The sequence below is a fragment of the Chaetodon auriga genome, chromosome 8, assembly GCF_051107435.1.
Source record: "Chaetodon auriga isolate fChaAug3 chromosome 8, fChaAug3.hap1, whole genome shotgun sequence".
NCBI lineage: Eukaryota > Metazoa > Chordata > Actinopteri > Chaetodontiformes > Chaetodontidae > Chaetodon > Chaetodon auriga.
This window is the reverse complement of record NC_135081.1, coordinates 22,475,574-22,500,605: the sequence shown is the minus strand read 5'-3', so window position 1 is coordinate 22,500,605 and position 25,032 is coordinate 22,475,574. Positions and strand designations below refer to the sequence as shown.

The following is a 25,032-nucleotide window of genomic DNA, read 5'->3' as shown; positions in this document are numbered from 1 at the left end:
AGGGATGTTTCTACTGTGGCCTGAGATGAACAGGGTGGACAAAATATTAGAAACACGTGCATCGCAAATGATACAAATCCCATTCTTATTGTCACAACAGCAGGGTTTTTTCCACATCATTTTTATCTAATTCCAGCAATTTTTGTTAAAAAAATAAACAAATAAATAAATAAAAACTAGGGTCTGTCTCCTCATCTTGGCCAGCAAACAGCAGTCACCTCCAGGCTTAATGAAAACATCTGGAATTAATAGTTATTGTGAAAAGAAATAGGATAAAACAACATTTCATAACAACGAGCTGCCAGTTTTAAACATTTACAGGATTATTTCACAATGTCATGGTAATATTACACAGAACACTTGTATTTGTTGATGCGGTCATTCATTTAGAAATATTTATGTGATATCAGTTTAGGTCTCCACATGAAGGATGACGTGTTGCAGGGCGGGGTTTTATTTGGATGCAGGTACATGGATGCACCTGATTAACTGACACTTGGGTCTATAAGAGAATATAAAATGAAGGTCATTTAACAGGTCCAGGGTCAGTTAACTTTCTCACATTAGTTTGTCAAGTTGACTCTTAAGGAGCCTTCAAGTCCAGTACAGAGACCCCGTGATGCTAAAGAACGACATTACTTACCATCATGGCCCCTATTTAAGGGAAACGACATCAGCTTCCTCAGAAACAGAAATAACGCAGTGGCATGAGGGGACGGGCGTGGCCTCGCGCGCACAATCGACGCTTTGTACCTGTCAGGTGAGCTGCCCAGGCGCCCTGCTGACAACTTGAGCTCGAGAGCGCAGCGGAGGATACGCAGGTGGTTCAGTCCCTGCTGTCCAGGACGCCAAGGACGTTTCTTCACTTGTGTTTCCATCTGCCAGGAGTGAAAATCAGCTGATCGTGTGCTCGGACCAGCCGACACTCGGCTGTCGTTCCGTTCCTCTGAAATGACGCTGCTGGGTGAATTTAGGAGATTAAGCGCAGTTTTGTTGCCCATTTTACTAAACTTCACTTTGCAAGGTGAGATTAAAACTGAAGTCCAGGTTTTAATTTGGGAGCTGGACGCTTCTTTCCTTCGCTTTGCTTCGTCTCATTTGTGTGTCTGTTGCTAATATTTGTTCACTTTTATTTGAACCATATTAACTCTATTGATTGTTGTTTTCTACATATCATCATCTACTGCATCAGCTGTTTAGCTCAAAGGCCCATCAGTGATTTATAGAGCAAAGAGCTGAATTTTTCCTCTTTAAATGAACGGCTTGGCTCCACTCTGGCAGGTGCGCGCTGTGAGCTCCTGGTTTCTCCTGCTGGCCCTCCTCGGGTCAATGCTGTAGCTGGCAGCAATGTGACTCTGGCTGTGTCCTTCAGTGGTGCCTCTGACCCAGCAGTTACCTGGCTTATGAGTGATTTACCTGTCGTCACATGGACTATTAACTCACCTGCGCTCCCAGACATCGCAGACAACCGAAAGAATGTGCTCAGGATTGAACCAAATGGATCCCTTACCTTTGTAAATGTGCCACTTGACTACAGCAGTAACTACAGTGTGGAAATGACCAAGGCTGGACTGGGAAAATCCTTCACTAATTTCACTTTGAAAGTATTTGGTGAGTCCCCGACTGAGCTCTGAACCTATTGTTGATGCCATCACACATATGTTGTTGTTCCACAGTTTATATTGGTGCCTGCACACAGATGGTTTTGAATGCTTGTCTGATTTGTGTATCCAGCCTGGATGAAGTTCATGGTCAGGCGAAAGAGGAGAAAATGGTTTCCACAGTCACTGGCTGTGTTTACAAACGCTCCCCAGTTTCCTCACGCGAAGGTGGACTGTACTGTAAGATTATGCAGACCCAAGATTTGAGTCAAGACACACATATGCTGCAACATTTTTAGTTTCTTACCTTTAATTCTTGACTGTTTACACCATGTGATGTTTTAAAAATGCATGAAATGGATTACACTAAGACTCCCTTCCAGCTCCGGGGTGCTAATATGTGGCTGCCTCTGCACTGTGTAATGTGGTCAGGGAAAGCAAGCACGGCATCCAGAAAGTTTCACAGTTGATTATCTTCCACATTCAATCTGGATTAGCTTCACTTTGGTGCATTTGAAAGGAAAACAGGGGCAATAGCCACATGATTTAAGCACTTCATCCGCTTGTTCCATCTTCCTCGTCGCCTTTTCTTTCACAGAAACCATCCAGAATGTGACTCTGAGCACACAGCCAGATTTAGCCATAGAGGGAAGTCAGCGGTTCACCCTGCAGTACAGGATGCAGCAAGGAGTCGTTGAGCAGCAGATGTGGTTCTTCAATGGCATCGAGATAAACACCGACTCGCGCTACTCGGTGGAGGACCGGAGCCTTGTGATCCACAGGCTGAACCGAAGCCACACAGGACGCTACACAGTGTCACTGACGAACCCGTTCAGCAGTGAAACAGCTCACATGAACGTCACTGTGCTGTGTAAGAATGATAACACTGAGCTCTCCTTCACCGCATCCATTCTGAGTGGGACATATCTCTGTTTGTATCCCGTCATTTCATTACTCTTCATGGTCTGTTATAGATGGACCAGATGTGCCCATACTGGAAGCCCATCCAGCTCAGCCTTTCTACGTGTCAGGAGCCTCCCTGAGCCTCTCCTGCCAGGCCGAGGGACTCCCACAGCTGACTGCGGAGTGGGCGTTCGGTGGTCAGACCCTCTCTGATTCCCGCGGAGGAGTCCTAAATCTAACAAACGCACGGACCAGCCAAGGTGGCGTTTATACATGCACGCTGCTCAACGGGCTGACTAAAGAAAAGCGCCAAGAGAGCTTGACTTTAAACATTTTTGGTATGTGAAAAGCTGGAGTTTTATCTTTTTCAGTGTGTGCATGTGATGGGATTTCACCAGTCCCTTCTTTACCTCAATATGTCTTGAAGAAGATCATGATTTGGTGTCACCAGGACAGTTTGGAATTGACGTGTCCAGACTGTAAAGCAAGTAAAACAAGTACATCTTGTTTTAATATCTTCAGTAGAGCTATAGGATTACAGTCTTCTACTGATCCTATAAAGACCCTTTTTTTATAAACCTACTGAATAAAACTAAAATTAGGACGGCTTTGCCTAGTCCTTAAAAAGCTGAGATTTTGTTAATACATGCTTCTCACTCATTTGTCTAAATAATAGTCTTAACCGTGGATCCAAAGGAATGAATGAAGACTGCTTGGTTCAGTTTAATAATGTCTGATCCATTTTCTCCTTGGACAGGGAAGCCGCCGGGCGACCCGATGTGCTCCGTGCAGTCGGTGAATAACATCGACCTGCAGTACCACTGTCGGTGGTCAGGGGGAACCCCAGAGGCCCAGCTGTCTTTCCCAGCATTAAGCAACACGAGCAGTGGAGCGGGGAACTTCAGCCTGACTATCACCGCCTCAGATAGCCTCAACGGGAAAACTGTCACCTGCATGGCAGAACACCCAATCCAGCAGAATAAGTGCAACGTTACTGCAAGTGAGTTTAACAATCCGTCGTTCAGAATAACACGCCTCCACTTAATGTCGTGACTTTTGTGGCCAAACAAGACCTTTATCTTCCCCAGGTAGTCCAGTGGAGTTCCTGCCGGCTGTGAGAACCACAGTTGACTCTGACGGCAAAATAGTGGTGACTATCCACTGTGTGAGCGAGGCCTCGCCTGAAGCTGCGGTGTCATGGTCCAAAGGCAGCGAGGACGTCGCCATCGGGACGACGCACCAGATCAGCAGTGACACCACGCAGCTCACCATTCGAGATTACAACGTCAGCAACTTTCTCCTCCAGAAGTACACGTGCGTCTGCCGCAACCCACTGGGCAACCAGACGAGGGAGGTGCAGTTAAGAGGTGCAGAATGGCTGTTCTTGGTTTGTTGGCTGCCCGTCGCCATGAGGCAGACGTGGAAAGTCACCACACAGTTAATCAAGCACTGCTGAGGTGCTCGTTCTTTGGCATATTAATTTCATGCAGCCTCTGCTCTCCTACATGTAGTGGATGGCGAGAGTTGCTTATTATTTTGTGCATGTATGATATATGAGCTCATGTGACACATTTTTCTAGCGTTTAGCTAAATGTAACTCCACATGAACTGGCTGAAATATTAAAGTGCTGCTTCTAAATGAATGAATCAGTAGTTTGACTTTCTGAAGGCGCAGTTCATCAGAGTGAGGCTGAATATCAACAGAAAATTGATCAGCAACTACTCAAATAATCTGTATAATCAATTATTCATGTATAAAAAATTCCCTTATATCATCTTTTGGGCAGTTTCTCTAATGAATTGTCACTTTTTTTCACACATTGTGTAGACCAAACTTTATTTTCTCAGTTAATGAATTCATTTAGCAGCAGTGCAGTCCAGGGATTATTTTTGTGGCTTTGCCCTCATCTTCTAATTTTGAGTACTACTAGCATTACCAGAGTTAAAGGAAACAATAGGCCTTCAGACAGAGAGCTAAGTAATACCTGTGGTTGCTCTTTCCCTTTAAACAAAGCTTCCCAGTCTCCCTAACAACCCCCCCCGCCCTCTCTTCATCTCCCCCCTCCCTCACCCCCTCACAATCCCTCTCTTTCCAGGACCGTCCGTCTCAGATTCCAGTTTGTTCCGTAATCAAGATGGAACCGTCATCACATTGACCTGGGAGGTCCCGCCTACCTCTGTCGTTACAGGTAACACAGTAATGAACTCTTTTTTTTTTTTTTTTCACGGGGATGTCTTTTAACGTCACACGTGAGCCCAGCCTTCTTGTTTTGAATTTGTTCGTCTCAGCAGAACTGCGTGGGAAGAATGCCGACGCGGTGCTGAAAGCAGAAACTCAACAGAGAAGATAGGGGTGTAAATATTGTGTAATGTGTGAAGCCTCTAGCTGAGCAGAGCTGTGTTTGGGGAAAAAACATTCTAAAGACAAAAGTACTGCGAAAAGCAAATGTCAGGCTTTGTTATGTCTGTTTTTAAGTCCATAATGCAACAGTAAGATTTTCCGGATCAAACAGGCCTGTGGCATCGATCAGTGTAATCTTGGCAGGTCACCACCGCCAGGCCTGGTGCCTGATCAGCTTTGACGTCAGTATCAAACCAAACAGAGGTGCGTGTGCTTTTGCAAAGGGTTTGACATCCAGATGAAAGGAACGAACCTACTGAGCAAAAACCGCAATGGCACCCGAACTAGACGCACCCCAAACCGCTATCACACCATCCAGCAGAAACCCGGTTCTACCAGGAGCACCGACATCTTCAACCTCGATCCCAAAGTGACCTACAGGTTTCGGGTCATCCCCAGAGCTCTTATGACTGAAGGAGAGCCGTCTGAGGTCCACAGAATTGGTCCAGGTATGGCCAAGTGTTAGATGATGTGTCAGAGCCATGCATTTCTCACCATAGGAGGGTCAGTGATCACTGCTTACTGTTTGTCCTGGTGATACTATTGTATTAAAGAAATACGAGAGTATGACCTTCGATGTGTCTATTTTCATCCTTTTAATCTTTTTTTTATGGCAAGCACTTTGAGCTGCAATTCCTGTATGAAATGTGCTGTCCAAATGAAGTTTATTATTATCATTATGATTAGGTGAAGGGCTGAGCGGCTCTGCCATAGCTGGCATCGCAGCTGGAATCCCCTGCAGCCTCCTCTTCCTGTTCCTGCTGGGCGGCTTCATCTACCTCTGTGTCTACTGCAACAAGAACGAAAGTAGGTGAAGTAATTAAACATGGCTACGTACTTTCTTTAGACTCTGTGATGGATATTATGCACTTGTCTGTGCTTCGCAGGTCGGCAGACACGATATCCAGTGTCCAGAGCAGTTGAGAAGGTCAGAATCACTTCACTGCCCAACATATTAGATGTTCAGGAACTCATCTGTGCAGCTTCAGTGCCAGCAGACTAGCTGATGGTCATAGTTGATGGGCAGCTTGTGGGGTGTAAAATACGTATCGCACTCTACACATCATGCATCAGATACAGTACGTGTTCATTCACGTGTCGCACATTGACGTTATTTTGGTTGGTTGTGTGAATTCTTTCTTGCTCTCAGGCAATATCAACCCAGACAGACTCGACTCCTCATAACCTGCTGACAGGAGGGCTGAAGTCTCCCCCTGACTACAACAGATTACAGCAGGTGGCCTTTCGAATCAAACGCACAGTATCAAAGTGGTACATTAGGACTCCTTTGGACTTACAGTAAATTCACTGTCTTGTTTCCTTTCAGACTCCCTCTGAACGATCAGTGGCTCTCCCCTCCTTCGTCCCTCCGCCGCCTGTCAGAGTCGCTACAACTGTCTGAACTCCAAAATCAGCTTTGATGTGCGCATTACTTTTGTGCAGCATGCAATGTTTTTTTGTGTTCTCTTTTAATGTGTGAGACGTTCCTTCCTGTGTTTTTATTATTATTTTAGGTAAAATAAGGTTCAGCGTCAGATTTATGTCAGTGGGTATTTGCATCACTTCCCTGTTTAATCTGCATCTTAAAGCTCCGTTATGTTGTAACAGTATTTATTCATAATAAATCAAAGTATAAGCCATGCCTGTGAAATTATTTAGCTCAATATCAAAGAAAGCTTAACCGCCTCCTTCCTGTTCATTATAATTTTACCATTTGATAATGCTTCTTTTAAGACACTACTGTAACCGTACTGTGCTTCTAGGTGTGTCAGTATATTATTGGAACATAATGTGCATTAGTTGCACTGCATTGCTTTTATTGTATTTCAGGGCTTCAATTAGCCACTTTGATTTTTTGATAATTAGAAAATATCTGTAGAATCAATATTTACTGTATGAACAAAGAAAGTAACACTTCAGATCACTTACTTTCATTTGTCACAAACTGTTTGGGTAAATACCAACATTCTTCATTGATTTTTGTAAATATATACTTATTCTGATGCAGCAACATGTTTCAAACAAGTTGGAACAGGAGCAACTAAAGACTGGGAAAGATGTGGAATGCTCCAAAAACACCTGTTTGGAACATTGCACAGGTAAACAGGTTGATTGGTAACAGGTGATAGTATCATGATTGGGTATGAAAGGAGCGTCCTGGAAAGACTCAGTCGTTCATGAGCGAGGATGGAGCGAGGTTCACCACTTTGTGAACACATGAAGGATGTTACTACATGGGCTCGCGAACACTTTTTGTCACACTTTGTTTACTAATGATTGCATCTATTTTTATTTATGATTTTCTCAGCATCCTGACTTATCTCCAGTATCTCCATCTGATAGAGAGCACCCTATACACTGGGCTTATGTTAACTAAGTGAATGGTTGACATACATCAATAGACATGAAAGCTGATGTCCCTATCGGCCAACAATGTGCATGGCTTTACAGAGATGTTTCATTTCCATATAGTGATACTCAGGCTTCATCCTGTGTCAGACAAAGTGACAGGATTGGTCTGACAGCACATGAAAACAAAGACAAAAACAAACAGTGACAGTGGAGAAAACATTGCGTCAAGTGTGGACTCTGAGACATCTCATTTTTAAGACGTTACAGTATTAAGTTACAAATTCAACTGGATGTGAAGAATATGGAAATCATGTTTACATTTCAAATGCATAACAATTTCAAGCTTAAAGTAATTGCCAGCATTCACTGTCAGAATATTTTTCCGTGTTTTCTAATGTTTATTATTAGCATATTGTCCCTCGTGGAACAATGACAGCAGGTTTTCCCAGAGGACCTCACTTCCTTGTCACTCAAGCTTTTCTCTGCTGGCAAAACCATTTCATGAAATTGACTATTTTTAAGCTTTGCTGTGCTCAACATACTTTGTGACAGTGATCTGCAGCTGTAGGTGGGTTCAGTCCTGCCCATGAGCGGGTGGATAATGAGATAAAGCATTTGTAAGGATGTCTGATCTGTTTTGTTTCCTTCAGGGACATGTGCCGTTGTACTCATCATAATCCTCATACTGTATGTCTCAGCACTATGTCTGTTCTCTGTCATTTGCCCGCACTTTGATCAGCTTCTTCTCTGGTTCCACTGATGTGGTGGTAGGTGACAAGTGGAGAGTTACTCTGCAGGTGTCTGACTTGCGTCTCTCTGGATCACCTCTTGTTGTTTAACCCACCCGAATGCACACAGCGCTCCTGATCCGACTTAGTGTCTGTATTCTAAGCCTTCTCTCATCGCCTGTTTATCTACAGCAGCATGCAAACACAGTCCAAAGCTAGAAGAGGCATTTAGAGGTAGAACTGAACTGCTTGACAATGTCCTGTACAGTACATGCATTACCCTGATGCAGACAGTCCACTTTAGCTGTGAGGAAACACGCATTAAACGAGCTGACAGATGTTTCCATCATGGAGACCTGATTTTTTTAAAATATATTTGTGCAGCAGATGGTGCTGTTGTGCAGGGCTGAAGACGTCCAATCACATTAAGATTGAGAACAGCTGCTAGTACAATAGAAATACTTCAATAAATACAGATGATGATAATTATCACAGTGAGTGGTGACAATTTTCTCTTTCATTAATCTTTAATTGGATCGACTTTTACCCCCACCGTCAAAAATAAAAAACTGGAAGACTGGAAAAACCTTCTATAATTGGTCTGTTTTATAATGCAGGAATTAACCCCATTGGCAACAACTACATGCTAAAAAGGTGTTCATGTTGTCTGGTGCTGTTACAGGTTGTCTGTCTGCATCATTTGTAAGCACTGCAGTGAAAACGGTTTATATTTTGAAGTGTGATTAGCTGCGAGTGTTCGACCTGCGTTTTGAGGAAGTGCACTTGTTGAAATGAGGAAAGTGCTCATGCTTGTCGGGGAAAGTGTGACAGATTAAGTTTAGCCTGCACAGATACTGTATTTTTACCACACTTAATTCACATCCCCCTGTCCCCGTCATCCCCACACCTCTCTGAACATGACAGTGGCTCAGCTTGGTCTAAACACGTTATCAGCATGTGAAGGTAAATCACCTTCCAGCTACTTCCTGCGATACAACTTGAAGCGTGGACTTCTCACAGCTCTTAACCAGACTGTCCAACTCCTCATATTCGATATAAGAAAACTCAATAAACACATTTGAGTCTGCACACCAGTGAACGCCCAGGGCAGGGCCAGCAGGCCGATGTGAGAGTCCTCCCTACATGAGTTGATAAGATTTTATGTAATGCTCATGGCCTGTTTCCACATTCAAAGACAGACTCAAGTGATTGTAATTCATATGATAGTACAACATGTATTAGTGATCTAATTAAGACAAGGCAACCATTAAGCCTGAGTGCAGCTCTTTCTCTCATGTTGGTCACATGGTTTGCAGGTGCGCTGCCTCGGTTCGTCTTTTAGCTGCATTGCTTTGGAGGTTCCCCTTGAGGAAAAGTGGTAGATTGCAGGTTTGGCTTAGAGCCTTTGACCTAGTGTCTTCAACCCTTTGCAAATAGTACTGACATGTACTGTAATCCCATTATATGTAATGATGCCAGTGTCATCTGGACCACCACAGCAAACTCAAGGTAACTTTTAAAGTCACCTGGAAGATTGTGGATGAAAACAAAAAACGAAAGTATTGCCTGCATTATAACTCAGGTATAAGCATGGGAGAGGCGAGTACTCTCCACACTGTATGCATTTACACACCTCGGATGAAACAAGCTTTTGAAAATACAATTTATCTTATTTGGATTTTTGGATTATTTGCACCACCAACGTGTTACTGCAAACTAAACACCTCAGTAGCTGCGTGCAGTTTAAAGGGAGTTTGCTGAATATTAACACAGACCATCTAAGATGTAATGTTGAGCTCATATTACTTGATTTTTTTTCTCAAGTAGTCCTTCCATTGTAGCAGCTGTGACTGTCTTAACAAAGTGTGCAAGCCATGTGTTGATGAATGCACAATAGCTTGCAGTTTTAATACTAATATTGTAAATAAGTGGAAAGTTTTTCAGCATATGTTTATTATGCATTAGTGGGCAGCCTTTTACTGTGGGTGCAATGTTTCCATAATGTTGTTACATATTTAGGGGGAGCATGTATTACGCTCTCTAATTTTATTAAGCAGCTCTTTGGTCATGTGTCTGTTCTAAGCGTGTATGTGTCCCCATGACCACACCCCAGCCACACTGAAAGAAAGTGTGCGCTTCAGCATGTTCCATTGACCACAGCAGTACTGCAAGCCTCTGCACATCCACAGTTCCAGAATACCTAATAGAACAACAGACAAGGACTGTGGTGCAGCGGCCTCATATCCCAGACCCTCCCCATCCCCCAACACCATCACCCCTCCCCTCTCCCCTGACCCCCAAAATGCTCCCATGTAGTTCAGTGTGAAAGAGTCACGTGGCTTTTGGCCCACCAGCTCAAGTGCATTTGTTCTGTCCTGATTGTTTTAAAGGATTTTGCCTCCATCAACAGAAAAGTGGAGGGGATAACTTTTTGGAATTCAGCCTAGGGCTTCCTCTTTGACGTTTCGCTCACTCCTGGCTTGCACTCTCTTTCACTCTTTCCCTGAGGAAAGGCTGATACTTAAGAGGGTTGATTTATCCTGAGGAATTCAGGTAAGATGATGTCGGGTCTTTTGTTAATCACTGATGCCATTTTGAGTGTAAGAATTGGGAGCAAAAATAATTGAGTAGAAAGCATATGAGGACATGCTAACCAAGGAGTGCATGTCTCACAGGCGGGCTGAGAGGGCCTTCACCATGTGATAGTAACAAGCTTGCAGGATTGTAGCTCCCATCATTTAGATGCACTGTGTCTATTTTGCATAAATATGTGTTAGATTTACATTTTTCTCTTTTCAAAATCTCTGTCATTACAGTATTACCCATAAAAGTTAATACAAGTACTGCATTTCTTGCCAAACTTGAGATTCAAGAGTTACCTTGTTCCTTTTATATGTTTTATATGTTTTATATACCCTCCATCCAACCATGTGTATGATGCAGGTTGTCACTAACATTGTCATATTTGAAATGCTGATTTAATGAGGCAAGCTTTTATGAATTTGTTGTTGTCAATCAGCACTTGTCACACAAGTGATGATTATGGCTAATTACATTCTGTGCAGGTGCACAGGGAAACAGGGTTTATCTTGTTATTATAGGTTTATCTTTTAGGAGTTGGATTAATTTGTCAAAAAAATATGCCATTTGTTTTAATTGAAGCTACTGTCATTGTTCTCATTTTAAAACTTTGCTCAGTATTTAACTCAAAGCTCTTTGTATCAGACATCACTGTCTGTGTCAACATCGTGTGAGCTAACTGTGGTGTTCTTAGGAGACTGTCTGATTTGGGTTTTATCTGGTGTGTGGTGGAAATATCTATTTGGGCCTTGTTTACTGGCAGCAGGCAGTATCAAAAACATGTTCAAACAGAGGGAGACCACATGTTGCCATGAGCTGACTGTATTGTGGTTGGTATGATTAATCTGTTCCAGCAAGCAGCTCCCACGGTGACTTCTGTGCTTTGTAGCTAAGTGCGTAGTTAAGACAAACTGATACACAGACACAGCATCTCTCTTGAACGAGGGACCGTAGATGTTCCTGACTCACTGCTCACTCACAAATAGTCTGGAAGGCGTCGCCTCTATCTTTGAGGAAGTGTAGTGGTATAAATCCAACGCTGGCGCCAGGAGGTAAAGTAATAGTTAAACAAGTCCTGCTGGGTGAACCTAAGCAGGAAACATAAATGAATGTCTTCTCCTCATCAGCTACTTAAATCGTGGTGCCCCACCTGTAGCTCAAAGATAAGCCCCTGTTTTCACTGGCACGATGGTGACCAGCATCACAGCAGACTGGCTGCATTTGGCAGCTCCTGCCTTCGCATCCACTCCTTCAGGCCATTCCTGTCTCCTTAATCCATTTAGGCCTATTACTGAATAAACATTAAAGCTAATGCTACAAACCTAATACAGGAAATGACATCATTATCATAAGTTCACTTGCACCTCTGACTCCCATCTTCTTTTCTTTTTGCACAGTGCATAAAGCCTTAACCACTGTTATAGTGTCACTCATGATGTACAGCTTCATGGGAGGGGGCCTATTTTGTGCCATTGTGGGGAACATCCTGTTGGTGGTCTCCACAGCCACAGACTACTGGATGCAGTACCGTCTGTCTGGCAGCTTTGCCCATCAGGGCCTGTGGAGATACTGCATGTCTGGCAAGTGCTACATGCAGACTGACAGCATTGGTAAGTGAGAAAATGTCTTCTTTGACCCTTAAAAATTTCCATCTGGTCTCCCTGAGGTACCACAACTCTCACCAGAGTCTGTGTCTACATCGGTGAATACACTGGTGACTGTAATGACTGTCTTAACTGCTCTGGCACAGTGACAGGAATTTCTTGAGGTGACTTTCGTGGGATGAGAAAGACACACAGGCAGACCAGAGTGACAGCAATGATGGTTGTAAAAAATATTCCCATCTTTCACTAAACACGGCAGCGGCACTTTGAGTTTAATGCTAACATGCTCACAATGACAATGCTAAAATGCTGATGTTTAGCAGGTGTGTTTACTGTATTCACCATGTTAGTAAAGCATGTTAGCAGGCTAAAATCTACTCATTATCATTAAACACAAAGGACAGCTGAGGTTGATGAGAATGTCATTTGTTTTGCAGTAAGTGCTTTGAGATCAACTGGAAAAATGTATTAAAATCACACAAAATGCAAATAGTCAAAGAACCAGGACCTCAAAATTGTACTTGTAATACCACACTGGGGTAACTTGACCAGTCGATGACAGCTGAACGCACATTCGCTTATACCTTCACTGTTTCAGGACTGTCTACCCTCAAACAGCATGACAGTGTCAATGATGGCGGCTGTGTGTTCAAGTTCAAGGACAAAAGTAGAATAAAAAGTCTGAGTTTGTGTTTAAGGGGTCAGTAGAAATGCGAGTGCATGTTAGTATCAAACTGTTCACATCAACTGAGAGCTTCATCATTCTTTATTTATCTCCGTGCACATACATTTCAAGTGTTCTCTCCCTTATTTTACTCCTCCTCAGCCTACTGGAATGCCACTCGTGCTTTCATGATCCTCTCTGCCATGTCATGCTTTGCTGGCATCATCGCAGGAATCCTCTCCTTTGCCCACTTCTCGGCTTTTGAGAGGTTCAACCGCTCATTTGCTGCTGGGATCATGTTCTTTGTTTCAAGTGAGTCAAGGGCACATCAGCCATATAGGGATGAATGTTTACTATTCACTCTTTAGCAATTTGCATATATCACCATGTTCATCAGGCCTGCCATGGAAACTTTGTAACTGAGCTGACCTGTATTACAAGGGATATTGATTTTAATATTTTATCCTCTTTGCATACCGTGCCAGCTCTCTTTGTTCTGCTTGCAATGGCCATTTACACTGGGGTGACAGTGAATTTCCTGGGAAAGCGCTTTGGTGACTGGCGCTTCTCTTGGTCCTACATACTAGGCTGGGTGGCACTGCTCATGACCTTCTTTGCAGGTTGGTTCAAATGAAGGGTTTCAGTGTAATTACTCTATCTTGCTCATAGTAAACAAATAAATGACACATTTATTAGAAACAGGAAAAAATCTCAACTCTTACAACAGCTCTGTCAAGTCTTCAGAAAGAGACCATGAGATCACCAATACAACGCTGTCCCACTTCAATTTTCTTGAGACTTTATTTACGCAAATGTGTATTATGAGTTAGTTCACTCTCATCAGCTTTGCACTCATGAAAGTGCCCATTTTATATTTTAAAACTCACACCTCTGTAAGATTTGCATATGCTACATCAGATAACTAAAGAAATAAGTCTTGTAAAAAAAAAAAAAGAAAAGAAAAAAAAAGAAAACCACATTTTCTGTGCAACATTTATTGCGCCATCATCTTGCTCTTGACATGCATGAGAATCAAACACCAGCTTTGTTTTGTTTTGCAGGTATATTCTACATGTGTGCCTACAGAATGCATGAGTGCAGAAGAGTGGCTGGCCCGCGTTAAAGTAACAGGACATAATGTGTCGTGGGTGAAAAGGATATCAATTCCCGTTCAAAAATGGAGAATTTGCTGTAAAATAATAAAAATTTGGAATCTTGCATATGCACCAAACATGTCTTGTGGTTTTGTTGAAAAATGATCTACTGTGGTCTGGGATGGAAAGCAGCTCAGTCCCTTTGAGCAGGAATCAATTACCCTCAACAAGACGTTTTGTTACCCACTGGCCAGCAACATCAAAATGTCAGACATTGTTTTATAAATGAACTGTAAAAGCAATCAGTACATCATCATACATTCTGCCATAATGTTCATAAAATACAGTCCAATGATAAAGCTGAAGCTGCATATGGACATTTTGTATTGAAAATGTACTTTGCCCTTAGCCAGAGCTTGCGGCCTGCTTTCGTGCTTTGAAAAAACTGTGTCCACCGTTCCTGAAAATGGACTTCTCACTAGTGCAGCGGAAAGCGGAGGAGGAAAAGTAGAATATGATGGGATCAATACAGGTGTTGAAGGTGCTAAGTAGCAAGGTGTAGTACCTCCAACTTGGACTCTCACCTTGGAAGTAACCCAGGACATGAGAAACATTGTACGGTATCACACAAATAAGAAACACAGCCAGAGTCCCCAGGGCCATGCCGATGGCCTTCTGCTTCTGCATCTGTGATATCCTGGGCCGCCTGTACAGGATCAAGATGCAGTTCAAGTAGCAGAAAACACAAACCAGAAGAGGTACGAGGCAGAGGACAAAGAAGAACTCCAAACGTACTGGGAGGAGGACCTCCAGCTGCTTTTCTGTGAAGTTCTCATAGCACACACTGGAATTTTTGCTGGCCAGCGATGGGAGGTGCTGGGTAATGAAAGTAATGCTGCAGTGTGCTGCTGAGATTAGCCAAATAACAGCACTGCCAACTATTGCATACACGGGTTTCTGCAGCTGATGATATGCGATTGGGAAAGCTACCCCAATATAGCGAACCACGCTGACTGCCATCAGCAGCAAGGAGCTGGTGTAGATTGTGGAGAAGAAGGTGAAGGAGGTGATAGAGCACAGGAAGAGGGGCAAATTCCATTTCATGCCCGAAGCCGCCTCGTGCATCTTGAGAGGGAGGATGATCAAAAAGAGCAGGTCAGAGACGATGAGGTTGAGTAGAAGGATGTCTGTTGGCAGTGGTTTGGAGTGGATCTTAACACTGAAGGCATAGAGAGCCAGGAGGTTGGTAGGCAGGCCTATCAGGAAGGTAACAATGTAAACTGAGAGAATAATCTCACTCTTCACTGGTACATCCATTTTGACCCTAAACCAAAGGAAATAAACACACCAATCAACATAATGAAATCTCAGATTATTAAGATTATTTTCATACCAATAACAATGGTGATAAATCAGTGAAATCTGTCCACATGATGTGGTCCAAATGAGAAATATTCAGCTTGTTTCTGATACCTAATGAATAGAGATTATGAATGACCACATAAAATCCCAGTCACCTAAATTAAAGCACATGCTATAGCCCCAAAGTTGATTAAGAGGTATTAACTGAAAGCTTATACGACAGGTAACAGTCAGTCTATCACAAGACAATGGCTGAATGAATTTTGGTGTAGCTACAGATTTCTTGATCAATGACATCACTGATTTTAAAGAAGTCAAATCCACATCTTTAGTTTCACTCTCATAGATATTGTCAACGCCTCAGCTGTGCCTTGCAGCCCTGTCTATTTTATATGACAACGGCTGAAGTTAGTCAGGAAAGACGCTTTTTATGGCTCAGATCACAGAACGCTGTCAAAGCAAATAGTCCACAGTCAGCTCCCAGCCCCACATTCCAAACACCAGATGCTGAATCTCAGTAGCAACAATGATCTGCAATGTTTGATGTAATATCAGTGAATGTGATAAGGTAAACATAGTGACTTACCGAGAAGGAGATGCTCAAAGATGTTCAGGCTTTAAAAAAAACACAACTAAAGCTCTGTGTTGTTTGCCTCGTTGCGCCTTTCATCAAAACCAACCAGTTTATAACCTGTGAGTTCAGAGATGATGTAACGTGTAATAAACAGGAAACAGTGAATCACAATGGAGCCACGGCCTCAGACTCGCTTCCCTAGCCATTTTATACCGAGCAACAAGCACATACCAGTTGGTTAATATTAACTAAAATGCAAAACTGAAGCTGATGTTGACTTTTATATTGGATGTGTTGATAAAAGGCCTCCTCCCACCGGGTCCCTGCTGGAAGAAACACTGAACTTGAAAATTAGGTTTGGATTTCATCAAGCCGTGAGTCAGCATAATACAAACTTACGCCTACACTGAATGTTTAGAGAAAAAGACATCATTTCAGAGAAATCATTTTTCCACATAGATGTCCATCCTTTTCAGAGTTCAAGTCCAGTGTGGCATCATCATCACTGGAAAGCAATTTGAGACAGTTTCAGCAACAGAACAAAGAATAGCTGCACATAAAGTACACAGTCACCTTTAGTCTACAGTATATCTGTTTTCTGTTGCCTGGGGACAGCCTGAATGTTGGTTTCCTTCCTGTCCTGTCTATCTATATCAGCATCAGTTAACACTTCAACAGGAAGTAGACATGGACCCTTTTATGCTGCATTCAAATCCATTACAGGCACCACTGTTTATGTGTTGAAGTTTCCAAAAACAAAGCTCTGTCATATTGTGAGATCATCTCACAGCTTTGCCTGCTCTTTAAATGACACAGTTGAACATTTCAAGAACACCACATAATCTGATTACTTGATACCGTTGCTCCACTCAAGGTCAAAAAGAGGTCGACTGACAGACTCTTTCCACCACTGTAGTCAAAGTAAGAGAATCTATGATAGATAATATCAGGGTGATGTGTGAATGAATTTGATGTCTTTTTTTATGTGAAGAACTTGGTGCATATGATTTCTTTGTTGTAATGTACTTTGAGCTGTATTCCTTGCAAAAAAGGTGCAATACAAATAAAGTATTAAAATTCAGTTAATCATAGTCAATATGAAATATATGTTCAAGATTAAATATTGATTAAAAAAACTAGCCGTTGTCGAGTCTGACAAGACTGTATGAAAAGAAACTGGTGCAATAAAAAACTATTGCACCAATTCTATTGTTTTATAGCAGCAAAGTGAGAACTACTGCAAGAGACCTACATTGTGAGAACAGCAGCGGATGTCCTCTGATCAGCAGGTCCAAGCTCTGTGGGAAGTCAAAAGTACAGTTTTAATATTTCTCAACGCTTGACCAATAAAGCAAGAGGAGAAAAAAAAAAAATAGACGTGTGACTTGAAAATGACGCTTAGTGTGTAGAGACAGAACAATCCACAGCACCTGTTAAAAGATATGAATCCAATTTGATTTGAGGTATTTGGTTCTTTGTGTCAAAGTCTCTATCAGCCCCCAGTCTGATCCACGTGGAGTATTTTTTAGATGTATTTTATGCATAAAATATGGTGATGATGGTCTGTTGTGAGCCACTGCATCAGTCACACCCACTGCACCTTTGCCAGTGGCCAAATTTTGTCCTGTCTTCATAAACGTTGGACAGTCTGTCCACCTCAGAGTTGCTCTCCGGTCTGCGCTGACTTTGATGTGTGTCAAGAAGAAGAAAAAGAAGAAGGAGAAGAAAAATAAGAGGAAGGAAGAGGAAGAAGAAGCTTATTTTCTTCTTTAATTGAGGCACATGAAACCTTATTTCATCTTCTATGTCAACCGATGGCCCATGCTTTGACTTCTGTACATTTGAGATCTTTGACGAGAGACAAAAACATCTTGGAGAAAATATTGCTTTAACCATATTTAATGCCAACGTTTTCTTCAAGAATGGATTACAACACATAATGACCATACATCAGCCTTGCATTGCACATGTGTAGCAACACTTTTTACAATTTCAAAAAAGCTGCAAATTCTTTTTATTGATTGCCATTATTGACTACATTATATATGCTGTAACATTTCATCAGAAAGTAAGTAAAAGTAGTAGCTTTGGGAATTAAAAAACAGTCACTGGATTCATGTTTTTCTGTGAGTCGTATGGGCAAGAGGGCTTACCTTGCCAGTAGCTGCTACATGAATGTGTCCATTATGGCCCATTGATCTGTTACCGTGTTCAGGTCTACCCCTTCAATCACCACCTAATCCCCTCTTCACACCTTCAGTTCCATTCAGTCTCAAACAGGAAATTTGCTGAGCTAATTTAAAGCAGTCATCTGCAGCGGCGAGAGAGTCTGACAGAGAGACTCTCTTGCATGTCTCCAAAATCTGGTATATTAAACACACCACTACTTGTTGTACAGTACTTGTTTAAAACACTGTGGCAGAGGTGAGACGCATTAAAAGATATATTCAATACAAAACTGGAAATTGACGAGAACATTCAGCTACTGAGAGAATAAAAATGTGTAACTCTAGATTTAAAGGATAATGCAGAGACAGATACGTACCTCTACATCTACAACCAGTTCATTTTTAACAAAAGGTTCAAGATCTTAAAAACCCCATTAACCTGAAAACAAAGGAGCCTAATTCTGTTCATTTAAATTTGTGCCAAAGGAACAACTACAAAAACAAGAAAACATGCATAAAATGAGGCACAGCGATCTGTCATCTATGTGTACATAGCACTCTTATTTTGAAATTTAACGTGGGCATATTCACATTCCACTTCCTGATTTACATTTTTAGGCTCCAGCTCATCAGATAGGCGTCCCATCTCCAGTGTGTTGCTGGAAAAATTTGCACACATGCCTCCTCCCATGCACCTCTCCTCCTGAAGATAGGAGCTCCCAGCCTGATCCATGTCTGCTGCGTCTTTTCCCTTCTTCTTGATTTTGCTCTTCCAAATCACATTAGAATATATCACATCACTACTGTCCTCATTCGTCTCTGAGCTTTTCCTGGCTTCTTCTGCATTGTCTGGCTCAGAGCTTGGCAAGTCGGCGCCGTTTGGCTCGGAGATAGCTGCAGGGTGGGCAACATCTGCCTGTCCTGGCGTATTGACTTCGACATAAATGTCCTCTTCTGTTGCATTGGGAGCCTGCAATTAAAGAGAAAACATCTGTGGTACAGATCCTCTGTTTGTCTGGTTAATTACCTAAAGTAGAAAACTGCCTTGCTTTAAGTACCTCATTTCCCTCTCCATTTGTTAGACGTTGGCTAATTGCAACTATGCTCTTGAGAAGCTTGTTTTGAGTCTTCTGAGCCCTGAAAAACACACGAGAACATTTTACCTACATGGGTATATTTGATTAGGCTTTGTTTAATTAATCAACATCATTGATCACAGTGACAGCAAACAAGAAAATCTCCCAAACCATGTAATAGAATCAATTGCACTGTGCAGTTTGGGTGACTTGTTGGACAGGACCTGGTCAGTCCTGCTCAGGACGTTGGTCTACATTCTGCACTCAGAGTTACAAAAGCAGTCCAAATGAAGGTTAATAAAACAGGAACAATAATGTGGAGGGGTGCTCTGAACATTTTGTCTCAAGCCTACCTGATGACCAACAGCAGAGCACATACGAGTGCTAGCAGTGCGACAGCTGTGGTGATGAAGACTGTCAACATCACCAGGTCTGAAACATACAAGGTTAGAATAAAGAAGCGATTACCCAGTGAGTTGTCCAGGAAACAGGAGGTGGATTAATGAAGGTATTAGTCAATAGTTTCTCTGATGAAATTTGGTTTGAGTCATTTCAAAAGTGACACGGTAAACACACGGCAGGAAGTGGGGATGCACCAATAACCATTTTTCTTCAGACCAAGTACAAGAACAAGTATTTGGATACTTGCCGATACCAAGTATCAATACAAGTGCATTCATTCCTGGGTGACTTGACCCCAGTAAGGTTTTCTCATTCTCCCTCTTTGTCCTTCCCGCCCATTTATAGTGCCTTTATGTTGTGTGTGAGTGTCCCTCTCCTACTAGTTCATTGTGGCCCTCAGTCACACACCTACTTTAAGAAATGCCACTAAGTGACACAGGCACTGATGGTGAAGTTACAGTAAGTTGCAGTAAAGATGAGTAACAAGCATTACCAAAACACCCTGGTTCATAACTTCTTACTGAAGCTAATCATCACTGTGTCACTGCCAATGTTTACGATCATTACGATACGACTAATCAATAGAACTCGTGTTCAGCACAAAGACAGACCGTGACTTTCTGCAGATGTTTGAGGTTTGAAGCTGTAGACATAAAATCGCTGAGTAGCAGATCCTAGAGAGTTGGAGCTGTGGCAGAGCAAGGTGGAAAGATCCCTGCATTGTGGTTGATTCACAATGATGATGCTCCTCAGACCTGTGTCATTTAGAGACTCATTGCTGGTTGCGAACTTGTCCGATTGACTGATGGGTAACCCGTCCAAATACCACTCTGAGGTGGGAGGAGGATTTCCCACAGTCTCACAGGAACAGCTGAGGTGGTCTGCAGCTTTGGTGCAATCAGAGGAGGACAGGATCTGTGGAGCGACTGTAATGAATGTAGAGGAGACAGACAAACAAATCAAGAGTCAAGCTGACTCATGTTTAATCAAGTCAGCAAAAATGAATGACAAGATGTGCTGATATAAGAAGACCGTCATAGTGCAAAGTGAAATGCAGTTTTCTCCAAGTTCATTATTTTCTGTAAGTGCAGAAACAGCTACAAACAACATGGCATCATCTTTGGGTTTGTGTCTCATTATGGTCATTTTGCATCTTTTAGCCAGACAGAATCCTCACACTTGGACAACAGGAAATGGTAAATATTTACCAAGGACTAACTATTAATCACTTATCGAAGTTGTTACTGTTGTTATTTTTCTGTTAATGTCAGGATTGGCAGTATCATCCTGCCTGCTTTCTTGTGTTGCTCCCCCTCTCTTGCTTCCCCTCAGCCTGAGCTGGAGTGGGCGTGGTTCACCTGCTGCCAGCCACCTGCACACCTGAGGTTCATCCAGCAATCAAAGCTCACAGTATATAAAGCCCGGTCCTTCACTCCAGTCTTCCTCAGTTGTTCCATGTGGTATGTTGTCTTGGCTCTTGTTCTGCTCTTGCTAGTCTGCTCTGTGCTCTGACCTCACATCTTGGTTTTGTCTCCTCTGTTGAGGAACCTCAAAGCCATTCTCCACCTGGATTACCTGCCATAATTCAGCCAAATTGTCCCTCCCTCGTCTCCCTGACCTCCCTTTGTCTACCATTCCTCGTAGCCCTCCCAGATCAAGCTACAGCTGAACATTGATAATGTACCACTAAATTGCTTGCACCGATTTCTGTCTACCGCTCTGCTTTTGGGTCTTACACGGTCAACCTTCATGACAGTTAACTGACTGATGCATTGATGGACTGATCATGTCAGGCGTGATTTAAACTCAGTCAACAAAACTAAGAGACAAGAGATCAATTCCAATGTTAGTAATGGTGAATTTCAGCAGAGGACATATTAACTTACAGAAAACATCAGCTGTTAAACTTGTGCCAACAGACTTAGTGCTGCCGTCTTGTTTGTTGTAGATGGCAGTACAGGAGATTTTCTGTCTGTGATGGAGGAGAGAAGCAGTGAAGGTCAGAACAGAGGTCATGACTTTGGTTTTGTCTGGATTTTCCTGCAGTGTCTCCTGACTGTCAGCCAGGCTGGGGGTCCATTTCAGTGTTGGAGGATGGGACGGACATGGAGCTGGAGCAGAGCACTTCAAACTCACTGAGCTCCCCTCCTTCACCGTCAGCGTGGACGGAGTCAGAGTCGGTGTGGGTGGAGCATCTGGTGGGAAGGTACATTCTGACCAGTCAGTAAATAAACAGAATCATTCCTCTCCTTTTTTTAAAAAAACAAACAAACAAACATTATTTTCAAAATGCAATAAATGCAAAACTAAAACTAGCAACTAAATTGGCTTCAGAACTTACCTCTGACTGAAATTTCTATTTTTTGTGGATGAAAGCTATATTTCAGGGCATTGTCACATTCCAGTCTGAAGAAGTACTTGCTGTTTTGTGCCTGCATGTCGTTCAGGGTTGTAGTGCAGTTTTTTCTTGTTAAGTTTCCTTCTAAATGTCCTTGTAGAGAAAGTGAACTGCTATCAAACACATTCTCATCTCTTTTCCAAATTGCTTTGCATGAATTACTTAAGTTTGGTTCATATTCGTCCATTATATCAAAGGAGCAGGGGATGGTCACGCAGGATCCACTGAGAACCTCTATAGCCTGAGGCATAATGACGTTAAACTGTCCACACAGGGCACCTGAAACACAAGACGCAATCTTTGAATAACAACAAGTGAATACTAGTTCACAGCAATGAGGAAATGTAACTGTTTGGTCGGCAGGTTAAAATTAAGCACTAGAACTTGATTCGAAGGTGCAGGTCCTTTATTTGCTACAGCTTGTATTACACATACTGTTGTGCTGTGAATGCTTAAGTCATAGTTTTAAATCGTTTTTTAGAGTCATTGATCCAAATGCGAAAGAACGTCAGCTCACCTTGCAGCAGACAGCCAATCAGGAGAGTCAGAGTTGCAGTCATTTTTGTGTGTCAGGAGATGCAGAGGCCCTGGAGATCACAACCAGTTCACATCTTCAGTACATTTCATCGCTTATTCACTCAGATTTTAAAAGAAGGGGAGCATATGGGGAATTGTGTTGCTGGCTCTATATGTCTTTTCCGATCTTTATCAATGTGGAAAACTCAAATGAATTCCAACAAAATTAAATTCTAGGTGTGTTCGTGAGGGCAACGCAGCACCCCTATTTATAATTCGTAAGGGATAAAGAGGCTATATTACTTATTAATTCCTTTATAAAACACAAATGAACCATTAAGTTAACCAATTTTATGAATGTTTAGTGATGGAGATATTCAGGTAATACTGGTTTAGTGTTTCTAGTCACTGCAAGAGCAAGTATTTTTTTTATAATTTTCAGTTTGTCAGCGCTGCAACATCCTACTGCAGTTAAACAAGATGTAGAAGATGAAATAACAAAGAAAAACAGGAAGCTATACTGTGAGGCTGTAAAAGGCAGAAATGACCAAAATACACATTGTATCTTTTATTTAATCCTCATTTAATTATTTTCTACGCGTTCACAAGGCTATAGTTTGTTTTAGGCATCTACTAAATTCAACAGAAGTCCATAACCAAAACTGAATGACGGCGTCAAAGTGTGAAACAGAAATTTTGTCACCTTTCACAAAGTTAAACTTGAGACTTTCGTTTCACACTGGACATAAACATAGATGATTTGATATGCATCATAGTTAAGATGACTTACATTTACCTCAGGTCTGTTGAGCAGAGGTGTATAGAGGAGCGAAGTTCCTTTAAGGTTGTGCTGCTTTTTCAAACCGCCTGCGAGAAATGACTTGAAAATGAAGAAGTCACCAAAGTGCACATGCGTGTGACAATGAAATGCACTTGTCATCAGTAATGATTGTACACAGCCCAAATATTCATGTGTTGGTCATTCAATGAAATATGTTTGCAGTACCAACCTGGTAATGGACAGAATGTCAAGTTAAGGAGTCTGGTGATTCTAGAGGGAAAAGTTCATGTTTGGTTCATTTCCTCGTATATTAGTTTGCAGATGTAAGAAGTCTTTCTAATTTTCAAAAACTATAAATCCATCTTCCCAAAGAAATATGCCAAATAATTCTCTGAAAATGGTAAAATATTCCAATGATATTTTAAAGAAATCTTTGAACACTTTCAGCTGAATTCCATAAAAGCTCAAATCTTTCTGGTAGGTATTAAATGATTGAATTCATCAAATTTCAAATACAGACATTTCAAATATAGACAGAGGATTTTCAATAAACGGCCAATATTGGTACAATGTTTCCCATGAACCCTGCTCTAAGAATGTACTGTGACACAAAAGCTCTTCCTGCCTTTCAAATGATCAGTGTGTTTCATGTAAAAAGCTGTTGTTTATCAAACAGTGAAAATATTATTCATTAGAAACCATTTTCTTCAAATTGAAGTTCGAGGAGGAATAGGAGTCAACATCAAAATCCCATGAATGCTGATGAATTCCATTTGTTCAGATACATACGTGCATGTGCTTCATGTATAATTACATGCATACGTACATTCAGATTACATGAGTTTATCAACAGGCTCACACAGAAAAGTTCTCTTATTAAGCGTATTTGTGGAGAAACGTTTAAAAAATGCACTCTATGCTGTGTAATTATGTCTGACTATGGTGTGGACTCTTCCTTTTGTGTTCTTGTTTTGATTTGATTTATTGTTTGAACACTTGTGACATCACATTTCAGTGACATCAGAATGACATCACTCCATTTTAGAATGTTGTCCTTTGATCTGCCTTTGAAGGCAGTTTTCAGCACTGACTTAAGTGTGACCAGACAGTTCATGATCTACTTATCTTTAGCTGTTACAAAGTACAATCATATTATCAGTCAGATAGACAGATCGATGGATACTTTATTCATCCCCAAAGGAAATTCACAGAATCATATATTCACAAATCATACAATCATATTAGATTCTTCCTTCGATATAGATATAGATATACTTATGGCTTTTGGTGTGTTTTACTGGGCTGCCAGAGTTTCTGTCAGTCTCATTAAGTCTGTTCTGAAACAGAGACAAGTTAGGATCAGACCCCCGGATCCGTTGCGCCTGCAATCACTGCAAGATGACCCTATGCCGTCAGAACTGATGGATGATGCTAAGAGAAATGACAGGTTGCAGTGGTGGGATCCACGAAAGCGTGTCTCTGCCTTAGACTGTCTGCGTGGTCTAACTCAACAACAGAATCAAGGACAGGAAGGCAAAATGGTACTCAACATTTTTGACGTTGTCATGAGAAATTCTGGCAACAAGAGACCTAATATTGATCTTAACATGCATCAGTGTGGGGACCATATCAGAGCCTGGGAAATTATAAAACATGTTAGACCAGAGAGAACAGTGGTCCCTGCAGAAAGTGCAGCGGCTCAGTGCATTGCCAACACAGCTGTTGTTCCCATGTGCAGAGCAGCAACTTTGGCCTTTATCAGCTGGCCCCAAGAAATAATTTTAACTTGTTGTGACTTTGCCCAAGCCAGAATTAGAGCTTTTCTCCA

The 25,032-nt window shown here is 41.9% G+C and overlaps 4 protein-coding genes across 8 annotated transcripts; 2 read left to right on the top strand and 2 right to left on the bottom strand.

The window, feature by feature from the left end:
• Positions 1–822: 822 nt before the first annotated feature.
• On the top strand, positions 823–6,495 carry vsig10l (V-set and immunoglobulin domain containing 10 like). Of its 3 annotated transcripts, none has more exons than XM_076737693.1 (12): positions 823–1,024; positions 1,456–1,611; positions 2,200–2,472; positions 2,576–2,842; positions 3,262–3,504; positions 3,593–3,871; positions 4,601–4,693; positions 5,130–5,354; positions 5,593–5,712; positions 5,793–5,833; positions 6,056–6,142; positions 6,233–6,495. In XM_076737693.1, exons 1-12 carry the CDS (start codon positions 952–954, stop codon positions 6,305–6,307), a joined length of 1,932 nt encoding a protein of 643 aa, XP_076593808.1. In that variant the 5' UTR covers positions 823–951; the 3' UTR covers positions 6,308–6,495. The 3 variants fall into 3 exon arrangements, 2 of the variants coding, with proteins under 2 accessions (XP_076593808.1, XP_076593807.1); XM_076737692.1 differs by having other exon boundaries at positions 1,282–1,611; XR_013077492.1 differs by lacking the exon at positions 5,793–5,833 and having other exon boundaries at positions 1,282–1,611.
• Positions 6,496–11,997: 5,502 nt separating this feature from the next.
• Positions 11,998–13,978, top strand: lim2.5 (lens intrinsic membrane protein 2.5). 2 transcript variants are annotated; one of them, XM_076738014.1, is made up of 4 exons: positions 11,998–12,175; positions 12,996–13,145; positions 13,319–13,453; positions 13,895–13,978. In XM_076738014.1, the coding sequence occupies exons 1-4, from the start codon at positions 11,998–12,000 to the stop codon at positions 13,954–13,956; spliced, it is 525 nt and encodes a 174-aa protein (XP_076594129.1). In that variant the 3' UTR covers positions 13,957–13,978. The 2 variants fall into 2 exon arrangements, with proteins under 2 accessions (XP_076594129.1, XP_076594128.1); XM_076738013.1 differs by having other exon boundaries at positions 12,001–12,175; positions 12,924–13,145.
• Positions 13,979–14,332: 354 nt separating this feature from the next.
• Positions 14,333–15,244, bottom strand: LOC143324373 (free fatty acid receptor 2-like). Its single transcript, XM_076736762.1, has one exon. It carries the CDS (start codon positions 15,242–15,244, stop codon positions 14,333–14,335), a length of 912 nt encoding a protein of 303 aa, XP_076592877.1.
• A 2,790-nt stretch (positions 15,245–18,034) lies between these two features.
• LOC143325087 (sialic acid-binding Ig-like lectin 13) lies at positions 18,035–23,359 on the bottom strand. Of its 2 annotated transcripts, none has more exons than XM_076737978.1 (8): positions 23,214–23,359; positions 22,425–22,494; positions 21,851–22,186; positions 21,396–21,704; positions 20,121–20,435; positions 19,461–19,539; positions 19,090–19,168; positions 18,035–19,001 (listed from the first exon to the last, which is right to left on the bottom strand). In XM_076737978.1, exons 2-8 carry the CDS (start codon positions 22,465–22,467, stop codon positions 18,573–18,575), a joined length of 1,590 nt encoding a protein of 529 aa, XP_076594093.1. In that variant the 5' UTR covers positions 22,468–22,494; positions 23,214–23,359; the 3' UTR covers positions 18,035–18,572. The 2 variants fall into 2 exon arrangements, with proteins under 2 accessions (XP_076594093.1, XP_076594094.1); XM_076737979.1 differs by having other exon boundaries at positions 23,220–23,359.
• Between the last annotated feature and the right edge of the window lie 1,673 nt (positions 23,360–25,032).